This window comes from Scomber scombrus, chromosome 17 (assembly GCF_963691925.1).
Source record: "Scomber scombrus chromosome 17, fScoSco1.1, whole genome shotgun sequence".
NCBI classification, from domain to species: Eukaryota; Metazoa; Chordata; class Actinopteri; order Scombriformes; family Scombridae; genus Scomber; species Scomber scombrus.
In genome coordinates, this window is record NC_084986.1 from 19,984,832 (window position 1) to 20,003,643 (window position 18,812).

Sequence of the window (18,812 nt, forward strand, 5' to 3'; positions counted from 1 at the left end):
TGTGATATGTGTTTTTTCACAGTTTTCTGATGTTTCTATTGGCCAAACAATTAATCACAATCAGTATGAACCAATCCTTCTTTAGTCCTGATACCTGTGTTTTGGGTAGTAGCAAATACCGAGTACCGATCCCATACCGACTGGGATCAATTTGTTATGTGTAAGGCAAAATCAGGCTTAAATATTGCTTTCTTAACTTTGTTAAATAGAATTTAACAAATAAATACGTAGATATAAATTTATTGAATTGTTATCTCTTGAAATCATGGTATCTGATACTAGATTGGCCCGTTGTCACTGACAACAAACAAGGCGTAAAACTGTCACAATTTATTGATGGATCAAAAATAACAATAAAGGCAAGAATAAGACAAAAGATCCACACAGTACTTCTAGTAGTATCCCAGCAATTTTTTTTTCTTAGTTAAAAATGTTATTAGAATTGCTGGGGGCCACTTGTATAATAGTATATATAGTGTGGATATTTTGTCTGATTCTCACCTATTGTCAAGATACCCATCTCTGTCAATTAATCAAGAAAATAATCAGTAGATTAATTAACAATGAAAATAATTGTTAGTTGCAGCCTGAATTCAAATATTGCTAAATCCTGATTGGTGCACGGACATACATGACATCACTATGACACCACAGACACTAAATAACCAAAGCTGTTGTATCTTTAGATGAGATTATTGATTGAAAAAAAGTTGGTTTTCAGCATCTTTAACCACCTGATTTGTCAATTTGCTTCATGAGGAGTGCACTAGCTTTTGTATTGGCACTGGAGGTTTGCTGCAGAATGGTTTAGACTAGACTGTACATGTCCACACGGCAGTTGGAAGAACTGGGCTCCAAAACTCTCATGCAGTTTCACCCTAACAGCTTGCAGAACTCAGGCCTTGAGTTTGTGGAGGAGTAGGGTATATTTTTTGACAAGCAACACTATGTTTCTGTCTGCTTATGATGATTTAAAGTTGTTGTTTTTTTTTGTTTTTCATGCCATAAGGGCATACGTGGGCGGAGCCAGGGACTCCTCAGTCAGTCATTTGCTGTCACAGCACAGGTCCTACTGAGGAATCCTGTCTGTTTTCCCCACACGTACTCCTGTTACCGAGCAACCTGACAGTGACAGAATCTGGTCATCTGTTCCCGCCTCCACCCGTCATGCCTTTACATTTCTCATGTTCCAGTGCATTTGTTTCATGTCCTCCTAAATGTCAGGCACGCATAAATAATAAAAGTGATGGGAGGGAAGCGTGTTGTTGTGGTGTGTGTCACGTGTTGCTGCACAGTAAAACCTAATAGTGATGTGAAAATAATGCTATGTTGAATCATTGTGCATAATTTGTCAGCCTGTAATTGTATTTACATATCTATTCTTGTGCTCCTGCCGTGCAATTTTCCACTCATAATAAAATGTATTTTGCATGAGGAGCACTTGAAGAAATTCTTTAATCATGTCTCTTTTTATGCCAGGAACTTATTTGCATTTTTTGACGACGTTGGAGCCAAAGAGACTAATTTTTAACCTAAGAATGTTTCCATCATTTCCACATCTTGCAGCTCCAGATCGTTAGTGTATCGTAATGGAGAATAATTTGTATGAAGGTTTTCACCTCATTAACAGTGACTGTTGCTTAAAAACGCTGCTCGGCTCACAAATTACCCAGCCATTAAGTCTGCATATTTTTTATTGGTTGACATAATGACACACGGAACCACAGTGTCAGCCTTGTTTCACAAAAGCAGTTCTCATCTGTGTTAATCCCAACAAAATCTTCCGCATTGTAATTTTTTTTTTTTGTGTCCCTGCAGAGATACAAGGCCGGGAGGTGTGATGAAATCCTCAAGTGGAAGCCTCCCAATCTCAACTCTGTGGACTTTCGCCTCAAGATCACCAAAGTTGGAGGAGAAGGGTAAGTCACCGTTGCCAGGGAAACGCTCTGCCTGATGATTCTAATAGCACCTATCATTTTGTGACACACTTGTGTACTCGGTGTGCTGCTTTGTGTGCCTGTCTAAAAAGCGTACTTCCAATCAAACAGCAATGCAATGAATTCCTTTTGGCATGAATATTTCTTTTCTTTTTCATCTCATCTTTTTTCTAACATTTCCTTTTTTTTCTTTTTGCCTTTGGGGTTTAATTCCTCCATACAGCAGCAGCATTGCCACAATGTGCAAAAAAGTTCATTTCTTTCACCATCATTGCCTACATGCATTTTGTCTCCTTATCCCAGGAAATAGTTCTTTGTTTTATGTGTCTATATGTGCAAAGAAAAAACACTGCTGCCCTTCCCCTTTTCCTCTCATTTTAGGTTTTTTATCCTCTGCAACATAAATTATTCAGATCCACCGGTGCTCATGCTTATCCTGGTAAACATTAGAACTCTGCACACAAACAATTCTATACAGTGAAAGACAAGTGAGTCCTTGCATATAATAAGGGGCTTTGAACGTGTATGTATTTCTAATACGGAATAATAAGCAAGTTGTAAAATTGGTATTGGTTTAAAAGGCGGATGCAAAACATTTTTAAGTGCATGAAAAGAAAAACAATTTGCATCATCCACTGTTGCAAATGTTAGCAACGTGACTCCAGGGATGGGGCTGTCCAGACTGAAATAACTCAACAACTATTGGATAGATTATATTTATATATTATATAGATATCCATGGTGCCCACAGGGTGAACCCTAAGTGGTCTCCTTACTTTTAATCTAGCGCCATCAGCAGGTTGAAGTGAAATATCTCGACATCTACAAGATGGCCTTGTGTAAAATTTGGCACAGGTATTAATGGTTCCCAGATGATGTATCCTCAAGATGCTGATGTTTTCTCTTGCGTCATCATGAGACTCACACTTTGGTTTCTTGTCTTGACAAAGGGATTGCCATGATAAATTTGATACCCAGCACTTTTCATCCAGTGCTCATATCACACCTTTTCTTAATTTTTCCAATACTTTGGTTTATGACTAAATACCTGCTAAACTGTGCTACTATGCTTTAGGTTACATTTGGACTTAAAAAACCTGGGACTGGATCAATAAGTAGAGATCCAGAAAGTCAATGTTAATGTATTTAAGGCTTATTAAACACCAAAGCACCATACACCAGTTTGTGACACTCACACTTAAGACTTTACAGCTCTATCACAGTTGCAGCTGTTTTGCCATTCTCGCAACAATCGTAAACAGCAGAAATACAGCATTTACATTACAAAGTAATCCACAAGGAACATGTGTATCCATGTGTATGATTGGCCGATCTAGCGCATGCCGATTGAAAAGTTTGAAAAGTTGAACCACATTCAACCTTTTTGCTGATGGCCCCCCTGTGTCTGCACCCCGACTGCGTCAATACACTCCCCCCATTCAAATAAGAGGACTGCGTTTTTTCACGCAGAGCTAATGTCAGACTGAAAGCCACATACGCACACTCTCACAGAGCTGCTAGTGCGGCTGTAGAGGGTTCTTTTTCTGTCAGCACAATGCACACCTCTTCACTGTACTGTGTGCTTTTGTGCAGCATAGTATGTGAATATTGTCTGCATCAAGTATCAATACTTCAGTAATGTTTTTAAAATGGTACGGTCTCTGTTAATTACACATTTGAAATTATCGAATGCATTGACATTTAAAAAAAAAAAAGGCGGCACAGATGAAACAATGGAAAAGAATATCAACCTATTCAACAACAAACAGTGGTGCTAGCTAGCTCTGGTGAATCAAAACTTTTTATTTAAAAAGGGGGAAAATACTATTTTGTGAGCCTTTCTTAAAATAATTTTGAGTATAATTGTTTTGCATTGTATTGAAGTTTAAAATTCAGGTATCGTGACAACCTTAGTCCGACACACACCAGTCAAGCCTTTCTGGTCATGCAGCCTTTTCTTCTGCGGGCCAGGTGACCTCAGTGACTATCCCTGCTTTGTAGCCATGAGCCCGCCAACATTCAGCAAGAACAGACAGAAAGGATAACAGTAGGGCATAGTCACCCTTTGTACTCCAAAGCTAGGAACCAGCAGGAAGGCTAGTCTGCTTCTTGACTCTTTCCTGCTTGTGGGTGAACAAAGACCATCATTGTTATCATTTGAGAATGCTCCGATATTTGCCCAAAAGACGAATTTGATGGCAGGAGAGCACTCGTCAGACCTCACTCAGTCTCGGTGTAGGTTTTCAAATCCTTAGTCGCTGTCTGAGAAAGAGAGAGATGGACAGACATGCAAGGAGGTATCAACTGTTAATTCATCAGCCCACACAATCAATCCACCAGCACGTTTTTGTGTACCACACAGGCATACAGCCTTGCAAGTTTATTACCTTCTCTGAAAGCAAGCAGACTGTGTGATCATTATGTGATGGGAAGAGTAGGGAGGTGGAAAAGAACGAAATGGAAAGATGAAGCAGTTCCAGAAAGCATGCCAAAGCCCCTCCCAAATGCAGAATTGAACAGTTTTTGCATATTGTATAGATTGCTTGAATCGTGGATAATTTGAGCCAGCATTCTGTCCGAGGAGGCGATGACTAACGGTTACATCATCGTTCATTATGTGTTTAGTGAGTTTGAAGTCCCAGAAAGGTAGCGTCTAACTGGCAGGATTTGGCTTTCTGGAAGTTGGCGTCCAGCCGTCTTCTTAATGGTTTTTGTTCACCATGGACTCAAGTGTCATTACAGCATCCCAGTCCATATATTTTTGTGTAGAGCATTCACAGTTAATCACATGCTCTACTTCATTGCTGCTTATGTGAAAGCATCCAAGTGAACTAAAGAAGAATATATGAGCAATGCTTTTGGGGTTTCGTTCATCATTGTGTTGCTGTGAGAATAAATCTCTCAGAACACTCGTTTCACCCACAGAGCGAAAAATGCAAACCATTATAAAGATTCTGCATGGTTTCAGGGAGTTAAATGTTCAGATACAACATTTCTGCAGTTTCAGTTGTAAGAAGCAAACACATGATAAGTACGATCTCTGTGCAACATAGTTTACAAGCTGCACAGAAGGATTTGGCTGAGAAAGACACTTGTAGTCTAATTCAGACAGCAAGTTGGTTCTGTTCAGGGAAGAGGATGCTTTTCATCCTTCAGCACAAACATAAAGGATTCTTCAGAGCAAAGATGGAGCCTGTATTTGGACTCTGAACCTGCATGAATGGAGTTCTCTGTACAGACACAAAGGCTACATTCAGACTTTGGCCCAAATCTTCTTCCCTCATATGTTCATGAACAGTATGGACGGCACAAATCATGGGGAATCTGATCTTTTCAACTCTGATTTGGCTCACTTTTATATGTGGTTGTAAATCAGATACAGGTCTGATTTTTTTTTATGAGGCAACCTCTGTCTGAACAGTCTGGTTGGAATTAATACAACTTGTACGTCACTCGCCTGAAGTGAGTGATCAGATCTTGCCGCCTAGAGTCTTGTGGAGAGCTGACAGATGACAGTTAAAAGCAGCCCTTGACATCCTGAAATTCTGGATGAAGTTCACACTGGAATCTGATATGGACCACATTTTAAAAAGTAATGTGAATTGAGCACTGATTGATTGCATTGTAAAGGTAACCAAAGATTTCTGGAGTTAACCTGGCTTTCTCTGCTCAGCATGTTATCACAGTAACTGCCAGAACTCCAATGTGTAAATTAAGGTCTAATGGTTTAATTTCTTGCCTGTGTTCACATTAATTAGTGTTCATTCATTTTAATTTGCAGGATAATGACTAAACTTGAGATGAGGCTGGTGATTGTCAGTATTGTTGTTGTCACCAAAATGATTACGACCAAACACCAAAACCAACAATGCATTAGTCCATCCCTCAGTGCCAGTGCTTACTTTCAGAGGGAAAGCTGAAAGCAGTGTAAAGTACATTTATTCAAATACACCCCAAACAGAAAAAGACGTTTGGCCAAGAAGATTTAGCAAACGGTACCTCACAGTCTCACATAGATGCACCCCAAGTTAAAAACCCTGAGAGGTGTAGCAACACAATTTCTGACCCCAAATTGTGTCTTCAAATATTTTATTTTACACAACCAAGCAGTCCAAAACCCATTCAGACATTCAGTTAACTATCGCAGAAGACAAAGAAAACCATTAAAACCTCACTTTTGAGTTGCTGGAACCATCAAATGTTTGGCCTTGTTGCTTTAAAAAATGAATTTAACGATTATTACAAAAATAGTTGGTGAACAGCTGGTCACTGTATTTTGTTTTTAAGCAAACATTACCCACACAGGAGTGAATAGTGCATTGTTAGGGAAATGTTTCAGCTGCAAATTAATAGACATTTGGTGCAGTTACTAGTACAGTATTTACAGCACCATGATGGTGTCTGTGGAAGTGATTAAAAAATGAAATACAATGCCCATGTTCATCATAATGAAGGAAAATGTCATAAAACCATTATCATCATAAGTGTATTACAGGATTTGTTGACAATAAGAAAAATACAGAATGTCACCAGGCTTATCCTTTAACTTAGAGAGAGGAAAAACAGGATTTTGTGCATGGCTTTGATAGATTGAGGGATGGTAAGGTGGGAATGTACGTTTGTTATATTTTTATCATTTCCCACCAATCACCATGAAAGTTTTTTTATATTTTTCCACTCAAAACACCCTGGCTATCTCACGTTTTTCTTTTATGACATTGTAAAGGTGTATTTTTCCAAGGTGTTTTCCTCCTGTGGATGTATATATCATTTCACTGTCATGTCTCCTTGCATTATGCTTGAAAACTACACCGATCAGCATCCTGGTTCAAATTAAAAACACCTGCTTTCTGTCAGAATCTATTTAAGGTATTTAAGGTTTCTCATTTTTAACATAATTCATCTCTCTCAGTCACACATGAACCTCAAACATTCAGACGTCAGCATTGTGAAATCGTGAAACAGCTTGAGAATGGCATCAAAAGAGCCCGTCCTTCTGATACACACACACTCATCTCTTTCCTCATCTGTTCCATTGAAAACTCAGTGCTATTTTCTACCTTGTGAGTCCTGCCGGTTCATGAAAAATAGAATTTGAGACACAACACGTTAGCAATTATTAATAGAACCGGTGACTGGAATGGACTGAGGTCTTGGCACTGGACTCCAGTTGTGTCCATCACTGCTGCATGGCTATTTGGCTCTTCTTAATGTCTACTGCTGCTTCCTTCCTGCTTGTGTTAGCTATCATTACCCAGGAGGAGGTTGGGAAGGGGGGGGAGGCGAGTGGAAAGACAGTCTCCGATTTCAGCTCCAATTAAAATCTCTGTATGAGGTTCATCAGACGACACAACCACACTGTATTTTAGACATCAGTGTAGCTCAGGAGCCGCCCTTATTTCTGTTCTAAGAATGGTTAACTAATATGAAGCCAGTGCTCAAACCCTCAGTCCTTATGGCATCCAAAAAAAACAGGCAGAGGCGCACGTAACAGCAGACAAAGTGTCTGGAAATAACAGCAGGCACATGGGGGTGTTTTTAGTGGAGAGACTGTGTTATTAAGACATCTGTTGGGCATGATTTCAGGGATGAGGCACAAGTACTGCACATGTTCATGGTATTGAGGAACGCACATAGAAGCATGTACACACACTCTATACTGTTCATAAAGACCCCAAAACTAGGGTTTATATGGACTGTGAGCCCTCAGCAATTAATTGCGCTGAGGGCTCACAGTCACCGTGATTCAACAGAATTGCACAAAACATGCCCATAATCCAGTTTTCTCTGTACAGAAACATCAAGCCACATATAGAAGCAGAATTTCGAAAGGTGTAATCTCAAATCTCTCCTGCTGTGTTACTAGCTGGAAAATTGAAGCGGTGTAGTGATTTCTTTGCACCTTCGTTACCACTCAGCTTACTCTCATATTGAGATCCTGTGCTTGAGGGTGTTGCGGGTGCTAACCATGATCTTTTTGTCTTTGTAGGTTGCTTCCACAGACTGTCGGCTTGCTTTACGTCGGCAGCTATGACAGGCCCTTTGCAAAGATGAAGGTGAGAAAATAAATGTGTTGCTTTGATGAATTTGTCTCCGTGCCTAAAAAGCCAAAGCACCCTGTGCTCTTCCAGCTTCCCTTTAGCGAGCTGTAAGAGTTTCGTCTTATTAAAAGCCAACAGCAAAGTTTACACTTTCAAGATTTTAAGAAATACACAAACCATTTGGCCAGTTTTTTTCTTCATCTGTTGTGACATGAAGATGCAGTATGTGGTGGTTTTTATTGATTTCAATTTGGTTGTTTCACATAAATTCTTAAACAGAACAAGAGCTTGATTTAAAACAGACTTTTTTTATTGGGGACAAGCGTTTGTTTCTTATTTCCCTGGTTTCATTTGTTTGTTTGATTGTTTTACTTTCTTCATGATTACCTGTTGTTGTGACATGCTCCAGATAATATACAGTTCCACAGGGAAACACTACGTCATTCTCAGCAAGCTTTTCATTTAACCCACAGACTGTGTATCTCCCTTATTAACTCCAGGCGGGTTCTACTTTTTTAAGTGTTAAAGGAATAGTTTAACATTTTGGGAAATACACTTATTTGTTTGATATCAATCTTCTTGACAAACCCTCGGCAAGAAAACACATTAGTGTCCCTTGTGAGGCTACATTAACAAACAGTAGTCGCACCATTTCTTTTTACCGTTCTTTACTCGTAAAACATCCATCCATCCATCCATCCATCTTCTTCCGCTTATCCGGGGACGGGTCGCGGGGGCAGCAGCCTTAGCAGGGAAACCCAGACTTCCCTCTCCCCAGCCACTTCGTCCAGCTCTTGCCGGGGGATCCCGAGGCGTTCCCAGGCCAGCCGAGAGACATAGTCTCTCCAGCGTGTCCTGGGTCTTCCCCAGGGTCTCCTACCGATGGGACGTGCCCTGAACACCTCACCCGGGAGGCGTCCGGGAGGCATCCTAACTAGATGCCCGAGCCACCTCAACTGGCTCTTCTCAACGCGGAGGAGCAGCGGGTCTACTACGAGCTCCTCCCGGATGACCGAGCTTCTCACCCTATCTCTAAGGGAGAGCCCAGCCACCCTACGGAGGAAGCTCATTTCGGCCGCTTGTACCCGCGATCTCGTTCTTTCGGTCACTACCCAAAGCTCATGACCATAGGTGAGGGTAGGAACGAAGATCGACTGGTAAATTGAGAGCTTCGCCTTTCGGCTTAGCTCTCTCTTCACCACGACGGATCTGTGCAGAGTCCGCATTACTGCAGAGGCCGCACCGATCCGCCTGTCGATCTCCCGCTCCATCCTTCCCTCACTCGTGAACAAGATCCCGAGGTACTTGAACTCCTCCACTTGGGGCAGGATCTCATCCCCGACCCGGAGAGTGCACTCCACCCTTTTCCGGCTGAGGACCATGGACTCGGATTTGGAGGTGCTGATTCTCATCCCGGCCGCTTCACACTCGGTGGCGAACTGATCCAGTGAGAGTTGGAGGTCACGGTCTGATGAAGCCAACAGGACCACATCATCTGCAAAAAGCAGTGACCCAATCCTGAGGTCATCAAACCGGAACCCCTCAACGCCCTGGCTGCGCCTAGAAATCCTGTCCATAAAAATTATGAACAGGATCGGTGACAAAGGGCAGCCCTGGCGGAGTCCAACCCCCACCGGAAACGAGTCCGACTTACTACCAGCTATGCGGACCAAGCTCTGACAACGGTCGTACAGGGAACGGACGGCCCGTATCAGGGGGTCCGATACCCCGTACTCCCGGAGAACCCCCCACAGGACCCCCCAAGGGACACGGTCGAATGCCTTTTCCAAGTCCACAAAGCACATGTGGACTGGTTGGGCAAACTCCCATGCACCCTCAAGGATCCCGCAGAGGGTGTAGAGCTGGTCCACAGTTCCACGACACGGACGAAAACCACATTGCTCCTCCTGAATCCGAGGTTCGACTATCCGACGGACCCTCCTCTCCAATACCCCCGAATAGACCTTACCAGGGAGGCTGAGGAGTGTGATCCCCCTATAGTTGGAACACACCCTCCGGTCCCCCTTGTTAAAAAGAGGGACCACCACCCCAGTCTGCCAATCCAGAGGCACTGCCCCCGATGTCCACGCGATGTTGCGGAGTCGTGTCAACCATGACAGCCCCACAACATCCAGGGTCTTGAGGAACTTCGGGCGGATCTCGTCCACCCCCGGGGCCCTGCCACCAAGGAGCTTTTTGACTACCTCGGCGACCTCGGCCCCAGAGATAGGAGAGCTCTCGCCCGGGTCCCCAGACCCTGCTTCCTTACCGGAAGGCGTGTCGGTGGGATTGAGGAGGTCTTCGAAGTATTCCCTCCACCGATCCACAACGTCCCGAGTCGAGGTCAGCAGCACACCGTCTCCACCATACACAGTGTTGACGGTGCACTGCTTCCCCCTCCTGAGACGCCGGATGGTGGTCCAGAACCTCTTCGAAGCCCCCCGGAAGTCGTTCTCCATGGCCTCACCGAACTCCTCCCATGTCCGGGTTTTTGCCTCAGTGACCGCCGCAGCCGCCCCCCGCTTGGCCTGCCGGTACCTGCCTGCTGCCTCCGGAGTCCCACAGGCCAAAAAGGCCCTATAGGACTCCTTCTTCAGCTTGACGGCATCCCTCACCGCCGGTGTCCACCAGCGGGTTCGGATATTGCCGCCACGACAGGCACCGACCACCTTGCGGGTGGGTCGCCTTGACAATGGAGGCACGGAACATGACCCACTCGGACTCAATGTCCCCTGCCTCCCCCGGCACATGATCAAAGTTCTCCCGGAGGTGGGAGTTGAAGCTCTCTCTGACAGGAGACTCTGCCAGACGTTCCCAGCAGACCCTCACAATGCGTTTGGCCCTGCCAGGTCTGACCGGCATCCTCCCCCACCATCGGAGCCAACTCACCACCAGGTGGTGATCAGTTGACAGCTCCGCCCCTCTCTTCGCCCGAGTGTCCAAGACATGCGACCGCAAGTCCGACGACACGACTACAAAATCAATCATCGAACTGCGGCGTCCTGGTGCCAAGTGCACATATGGACACCCTTATGTTTGAACATGTGTTCGTTATGGACAATCCATGACGAGCACAGAAGTCCAATAACAGAACACCGCTCGGGTTCAGGTCGGGGGGGGCCGTACCTCCCAATCACACCCTTCCAGGTCTCACTGTCGCTGCCGACGTGGGCGTTGAAGTCCCCCAGCAGAATGATGGAATCCCCAGAGGGAGCACCCTCCAGCACCCCCTCCAAGGAGTCCAGAAAGGGTGGATACTCTGAACTGCTGTTTGGGCCATAGGCACAAACAACAGTCAGGATCCGTCCCCCCACCTGAAGGCGGAGGGAGGCTACCCTTTCATCCACTGGGGTAAACTCCAACATACAGGCGCCAAGCCGAGGGGCAATAAGTATCGCCACCCCTGCCCGGCGCCTTTCACCAGCGGCAACTCCAGAGTGGACGAGAGTCCAACCCCTCTCGAGAAGACTGGTTCCAGAGCCCTTGCTATGCGTCGAGGTGAGGCCGACTATATCTAGCCGGAACTTCTCCACCTCGCGCACCAGCTCAGGCTCCTTCCCCACCAGAGAAGTGATATTCCACGTCCCTAGAGCTAGCTTCTGTAGCCGCGGATCGGACCGCCAAGGTCCCCGCCTTCGGCCGCTGCCCAGCTCACTTTGCACCCGACCCCTTTGGCCCCTCCTGCGGGTGGTGGGTTCACTTGAAGGGGGTCCCATGCTTTCTCTTCGGGCTGTGCCCGGCCGGGCCCCATGGGTGCAGTCCCGGCCACCAGGCGCTCGCCATCGAGCCCCACCCAGGCCTGGCTCCAGGGGGGGGCCCCGGTGACCCGCGTCCGGGCAAGGGAAACAGAGGACCATATATTTTACTCGTCATAAGGGGTCTTGTGAGCTACGCTTTGTCTGGTCCCTCTCCCCGGACTTGTTTGCCTTGGGTGACCCTACCAGGGGCATAAAGCCCCCGACAACTGAGCTCCTAGGGTCATTGGGACACGCAAACCCCTCCACCACGATAAGGTAGTAGCTCAGGGAGGGGACTCGTAAAACAAACTTCTTAAATACAACGTGAACAGCACATAGAACAACCCTAGCAAACTTAGCAAAGGAACAGACGGACATTTGTGGAAGTTTGGAAACAATGGACAACAAGGAGGAAGTAGAGGTAACATTGCAAATGAAGCCCTCAAAGCAGGATGAAGCCTGGGCTGCTGACTTTCAGGCAGCATTTTGGAACTTTGAGCATGTTTAACAAAGACATCCAAATTATAACAGTGTAAAAATAGCAGAAAATCCCAAAAAGCCATGATAAGATGTCACCTCGGGCAATGGAAATTCACCATAGAAATTTTTCTCTAATTTCTGACACTTAATAGACCAAAAGATTAAACAAGAAAATAATCAACAGTGAAAATAACTGTTGGTTGCCGTCCCAGTAAACTCTATATAAATATACTGCTCTGTGTAGCTGGAAGCACACAGATAACAAGTTTATTTAAAAAAAAACACTAAGTCTGCCAAAATGCCATCAGTCTTCATTTTCCCCCTTAAAGAAACTTTTCACTGTGTCAGTATAATAATTATGGCTTCATGGATTACTCTAACATTATCTGATGATGTTCAGCTTTAGTCCATGTTGTCTGTGATATACTTTACTGTAGAAGGGACAGAGATGGACTTATTTGCACTTTATAGCGAGATTCAATGATTTCCTTGTTGAATATTGTTATCATGCAGAGTCATGCTGTATGGGATTACACCACTACATCATCAGACCTTTGACCCACAGTAATGCACACACAGTCAAGTGCACTTCACAATAACTACCATCTCATCTTCAGCCTGAGTATTATGGGAATCCACTGGCGGGCCTGGGGTGAAGAGCAGGTTAAGGGACATCATGGGAGTGATTTCACATTTGCTAAGCAGTTTGAAGTACATTTCTAGAATGAATATGACTCAATATGGCAATGTCTCACTTTGTCTAAATGACTCTTAGTTTTTGTAGTGCTTCCAGTATTCAAAGTCATGGTTTTAAAAACACAGTAATTGAGTAGTTCCTCTTTCTGTGGTGTCATCACTGTGTGCCAGATCCCTGTGTAACAGCCCAGGGCTCTGTAAGTCAACAATGTAGAGTCTCTGTTCACTGATCAGGCTCTAAGCTTCTCTCAGCTGCAGCCCCGAGGTCATCTTCTGTCATCTTTCATGTCGATGTGTTTGTTGTGAAATGTGTTTTACAGTCAGCCCGAGTGCAAATATGCTAAAAAATGTTAAGTACATGCCAGCGCAGGACGTGACGTTTTCTGGTTGCGGCTTGCTGAATAATGTTGCCGATAAATCTGATATGCAGTGCTACTTCTGCACAGCCTCTGTGTGTGTTTCGTGAGTGTGTGTGTGTGTGTGTGTGTGTGTGTGTGTGTGTGTGTGTGTGTGTGTGTGTGTGTGTGTGTGTGTGTGTGTGTGTGTGTGTGTGTGTGTGTGTGTGTGTGTGTGTGTGTGTGTGTGTGTGTGTGTGTGTGTGTGTGTGTGTGTGTGTGTGTGTGTGTGTGTGTGTGTGTGTGTGTATGTGTTGGTGGTCTGCAGTGCACCATCACAGAGCAGTTTTGATATTCATCGCCTTTGCTCATGGGCGTTTTAGTAATGTCTGTGTCGATTTAGATGTAATTTGAGGCGCGTTCAGTTGCCAGCTCATTGAAATGCGACCGGCCGCTGGAGAAGGAAATCCAACCAATTCTTCTGTAATTAGAAAAATGTCCAAACCTTCATGAAATCCTGTTTTATTGACTCACTCCCTCCAATTTAGCTCTTTATTGTCGTAATTCCTTATACCGTTGGTACCTACAGGGAATCACTCAAATTAATTTTGTAAGGGAGCTCTCTTGATTTATCAGCTCAGTCTTTATAACAAAGCAAATAGTGTGAAAGAGCAGGCTGACTGAAGACCTTTTGTCTTACCAGCGTGTTAACTTTTCTAAAGCCCAAATTAGACTTCATGAGCATCCACTAAAATAATTTAATTATGTAATACTATATTACTATTATTATCATTATGTTGCGATGGAAGCTCATTCTACCACTGCACTCCTTGTATATTGTCATAGATAAATAAATCTGGTGGTGAAACTACAGTTTTATTAATGACAACATTGTTATCACTGAAGTAATTGCTGAGATCTGGGAACTCTGCTACATCACCCAGCAAAGTTCACAGACTGACTTTGCCCAGGGAGGTAGTGCAGGTTGTCCATTAATAGCAAGGTTGGTGTTCTGTTGTGTGGAAGTGTCCTTGACCTGGAAACTGAACCCTAGCAATGCTTTGAATGGTCAGGCCAGCACCGTGCATGCAGCTCCAGTGAGTGTGTGAATGAATGGGTGAATGAGAGGCAACTTATAAAGCAGAAAGAAAGCAACTATTTGCCATACTTACCATTGCTGTGAGCACTCGGTTTTTCAGTGTAATCCGGGGTGATTAGTGACGATTGTGTTTGTTTCAGTAATTCATCCAAATAAATCTGTAACTAATCTGTCTAAACTGTCGGCTGTTGGCTGCTTTACAACCTGCTGTGTTGGATCCACTTTTAGTGATTAAGATGTCTTTCATTCCCAGATCTCAGCTATGACTTTGGCGAGCATAATCACATCATAAGCACTTGATGGACAGAGTAACAAAAGTTAAACAAAAACATGTTTGACCTGTCAGTGAGGGATAATTTACCCAACTGTCATTCTTATTTGTCAAAGATAAGAATGACACAACACACACACACACACACACACACACACACACACACCCTCGCATAGCTCCAGCTAGTGTTTGAGACACCTGTGTGACTGTGCAGGTCATTTAAATATAAATAGGATTGTTTTGTTACCTTTAATTAATTCTCCTGTTCAAGTCAATAGTTCCTTATTCAGTCCAGAGACGCTTCCACTTCTTGGTCCCTTTACATCAATCCAGATGTGGCAGCCCATCTAGGTTTAGTTTCCTTATGGCGACAGCTCCCTGCGCAGAACTATATGTGGCCTGTGCATATAGCTCATTAACCATACATAATTTGAATGGAGCCTGACAGATCCAGTCACCAGAGAGGAAGATAAGAGTATCTACCCTGATGAAGCTGTGCGAGTCTGGCAGCGTGCACTTCACCTGCTGAGTGCTGAAATGCCTTTGAAATTTTTTTTCTTCTTTTTTCCATTAGCCATTTCCCCAATTTGTTCAACTCCATTGCCATCATTAAGCGAGGGAAAAATGTTAATGAGAATAAGTATTTCTCTGCTTAATCAACAGCGATACTTTGTCATTAAAGTGTTTTAACTAGGCTTCCATTATGCGTCAGTTTTTAGATGAGATGTGGCGTTTGCATTAAAGACCGTGAATACTGTCAGCGTAATTGAGAGTGCTGCCCACAGAAAACTTAAGAAAGCACAACAAACAAACTACTCAATTAAAAGTTTGAGAGGTAAAAACACAATTATGTTGTCTTTGCAGTCGTTTTCTGTGAAGTTTTTTTCTTTCTTTTTTTTGGTGCATCATTTTACCTCAGTTACACATGATTACCTTCCCCTCAGAGATCTCCTGAGTGCTGTGACAATCTGAACACGTGGGCCAACGGTTTCGGTATTACACATATTCACCAGAGGCTCGGCGCTGATGTCATATAATCATTCAGTCACGAGGACTACCATTTGTTTCTACTGTGACACAGCTACAGCCACATATAGCTGTAATTATGTTGTAGATAATAGAACGTGTGAGGGTATTTTAACTTCCACTGTTTACAATTCCTGCTGTTCACTGAGTCATTCAGCTGAGTTGTGCGTAAATAAGTAAGAGCTGATATTAATGGGTAGAACTGGTTTGATGCCTCACAGCAAGTTATTATTACAAATATATATTAAAGATTGAACGTTAGTATCGATTCTGTCCATCGGCCGTCGTGTTGTCCCCTCTGAGGGAGCGTTTGTGAATGTTTGCATCTTATATCCTCTTCCTGCTTATATTCTTTCATCTACTTTCTCCTTATTAAAATGGACCCGAGTGCCGCCGCGTTGCACACCTCCGGGCCAGTTCTGATTAAGTTTGGAATGAAACAAAGGTTGGGTCAGTCGGAAGGCAATGTTCAGGAAAATAAAAACCGCTATTCCAGGAAATTACAAACTTTGAATGTTTGCTCGTGCGTGCCGCTATCTTCACGAAGGTCTTGTAATATTCTGTAGCATGATGCACCAGTACAGCAGTCCACACGGAGTCTGAGATATGAAACAGACGCAGGCTGTCTGTGTACAGACTGGTGAAAGGTCAGATGTCATGTACTGTATTTCACTTGTCTGCAGGTGTTTGTTTGCGCTCCCTCGTGCAAGTTATAGAATTATTTTTTTTTGTGTTCTTTCATTATGGAAACTGTTTATACATGGCGGTGCTGTTTTCTCTGTTTTTGGGTTTCTGTTTTTGATTATCACTTCACTGATAATCTGTTAATATTAACGTGGTGTGTGTTTGTAAACAGATATGTCAATGCCACAAAGTGACTTGATTCTGAATGTGCATGAGCCTGAATCATAAAGGAAGAGTTTGATATTTTAGGAAATGCGCTTCTTCACTTTTTGTCTGAGATTTAGACGTAAAGATTGATGCTATTGTCATATCCGTCATTAAGTACAGTCAAGCTCACAAATTAACTTGATGTGTCTTGTTTCTTTAATCTGTAGATGAACAGAAATGTAAAAATGATATTTTGTAGTTTAAAAAGTTAAGTGGTGTAACTATCAGCACTTACTTTCTTATGTACAGAATTTCTGCCAGTTGCCTGGCAACCTTCACAGTGATGACGAGACTAATAGACGTCTGGATGTTTATATTCCATATTCCTAACACCCCCCCCCCCCCCCCCCCCAAACCCAAATAGTTGTTTCAATTTTTGTTTGTGTCCATTTTTTAAAAACAAGAGATATACAGTATTCTGTATTAATAGGAAGATTTTTTTACACTTTACATAGAGCCAGGCTAGCTGTTTCCCCTTGCCTCTAGTGTTTATGCTAAGCTAAGCTAAGCTAATCGCCTCCCGGTTCCAACTCTGTTCCTCACACTCAGACATGAGCATGATATTGATCCTCTCATCTAACTCAGGGAAAGAAAGCGATCAAACATATTGTATTTCTCAAAATATTGAGCTGCTCCTGTAAAATGAAATTTTTTTTCCAACACATCAAAAATGATTGCAAACTGCAGTTTTTTTATTTATTTCTTATATATGTATCCAAACAAGGCATTGCTACATTTGGAGCACACAATGATAATTTTGCTTTCAGTTGGTGATAACAGTAGCAGGCTTTAAACAGATATTTCTTTAAAAGTTGTGGATTACTATTGTAGAGAATTCACTTTGTATTTTGCAAAGAAAAACAAAAAAAGTGTGAGAGCTGGCAGGAGTGCCTCCCTCTCTTGTTAATATTGTTTATATTTTCCAAATCTGAGCACACATGGATTGCAGTAGAAAGACGGAGCGCTCTGCAGCAGCTCACCGCCGACTGGGAAAGAGTTCTACTGCCAAAGTCCCTGCTAACTGGTGGCACATGTGTGCTGCCATAATGAGACAGATTTGGACGGATTAGACACCAAGTGGTGATGAAAAATGGCAGCCAACAAGTCACCCTTCACCAGCAGGAAGAGATCCCAGCCTGTAGCAGCGCGTCCCGCCCGCCTGTACCGCCCTTCACAGTTCTCTGACAGCTTGCTGGGCTGAGCTTCAGGACAGATTAGAGATGCTGTCGCTGCTGTCTGCCACTCTTCTCCAAATGAAAATATGCTGTTTGACTTATCAGTGTGTGTCTTCAAACTAAAAGGAAAAATGATAAATCTGTATTTTAAATTATGACAGTTTGTTTATGATGTGTCCAGGTAATTATCTGAAACACACTTTGTAGGATATCATTCTCTTTGGCCTGCGTTCACTTCATGATCTTTCCTCACTTTCTTGCTTCCTGTGTGATTTCGACCCCCGCTGTGAGCCCAGATGCCCCACTCTCAAAGATCACAAAGGCTCTTACATAGTATTTTAGCCTCTTGCCAAACACTGCTGCTTTCCTGGCAACGGTGTTTATCCTCTGATCTTGACTGTGAGTCACATGTTCACAACAAACCCCGGTGGTTGCCCCTCTTTGTCTCCGAAGTCACCTTACAAACTTTTTTTTTTAATAATACATCAAAAATGCTTGGACAGCCTATATTTGTGGGGTCAAGATTTAAAAAACAAAAAACAAAAAAAAACATTTGGCAATTTTTTGCTGCACATTCTGCCTTCAGAGCAGCACTACAAAATGCATTTTTCCAAGTGTCGAGAATCCTCACAGTGAGACTCAGTCCCTCGACAAATAAACAACAGATGCTCAAATGTCTTCTCTGACTCATACTTGATCTTCGGTATCGTGTGCCATTTTCATACACTTTGACTGTGTTCCAGCGCGCTTGGAGCGTAGAGCCGATTTTCTTTTCAAAGCAGAATGTGATGTAATAAGTCAGTGACCCAGTGCGGCTCAGTTGGTGGAGCAGGAACTGTTGGACTGCTTTGTTTAAGGCTGAAAAACGGACACTCAAATGTTCATCTGTCTGTCTGAGTATGTGAAAACACACAGTTTTAATCTGAAGCCTTTGCAGCGATTACTTGATCAACAGAAATTAATGATCAAATAATCCTTTCAGTATTTCAAGCAAAATATTCAGTTTTTCAGGTTCCAGCTTCTCATATGTGACTATTTGCAGTTTTTCTTTGTCATAAATGACAGTGAATTGAATATCTTGACATCACCGTGGCTTCAAAGAAATGATGAATAATAATCTGCAG

General features: G+C 43.4%; 1 protein-coding gene across 1 annotated transcript in view; it reads left to right on the forward strand.

Moving 5' to 3' along the window:
* rngtt (RNA guanylyltransferase and 5'-phosphatase) overlaps positions 1-18,812 on the forward strand; it is a gene marked incomplete in the record, with an annotated part of 92,971 nt that overhangs the window by 70,584 nt on the left and 3,575 nt on the right. The window contains 2 exon segments of the mRNA XM_062437291.1: positions 1,819-1,919; positions 7,927-7,993. Coding sequence (XP_062293275.1) covers positions 1,819-1,919; positions 7,927-7,993 — 168 coding nt within the window.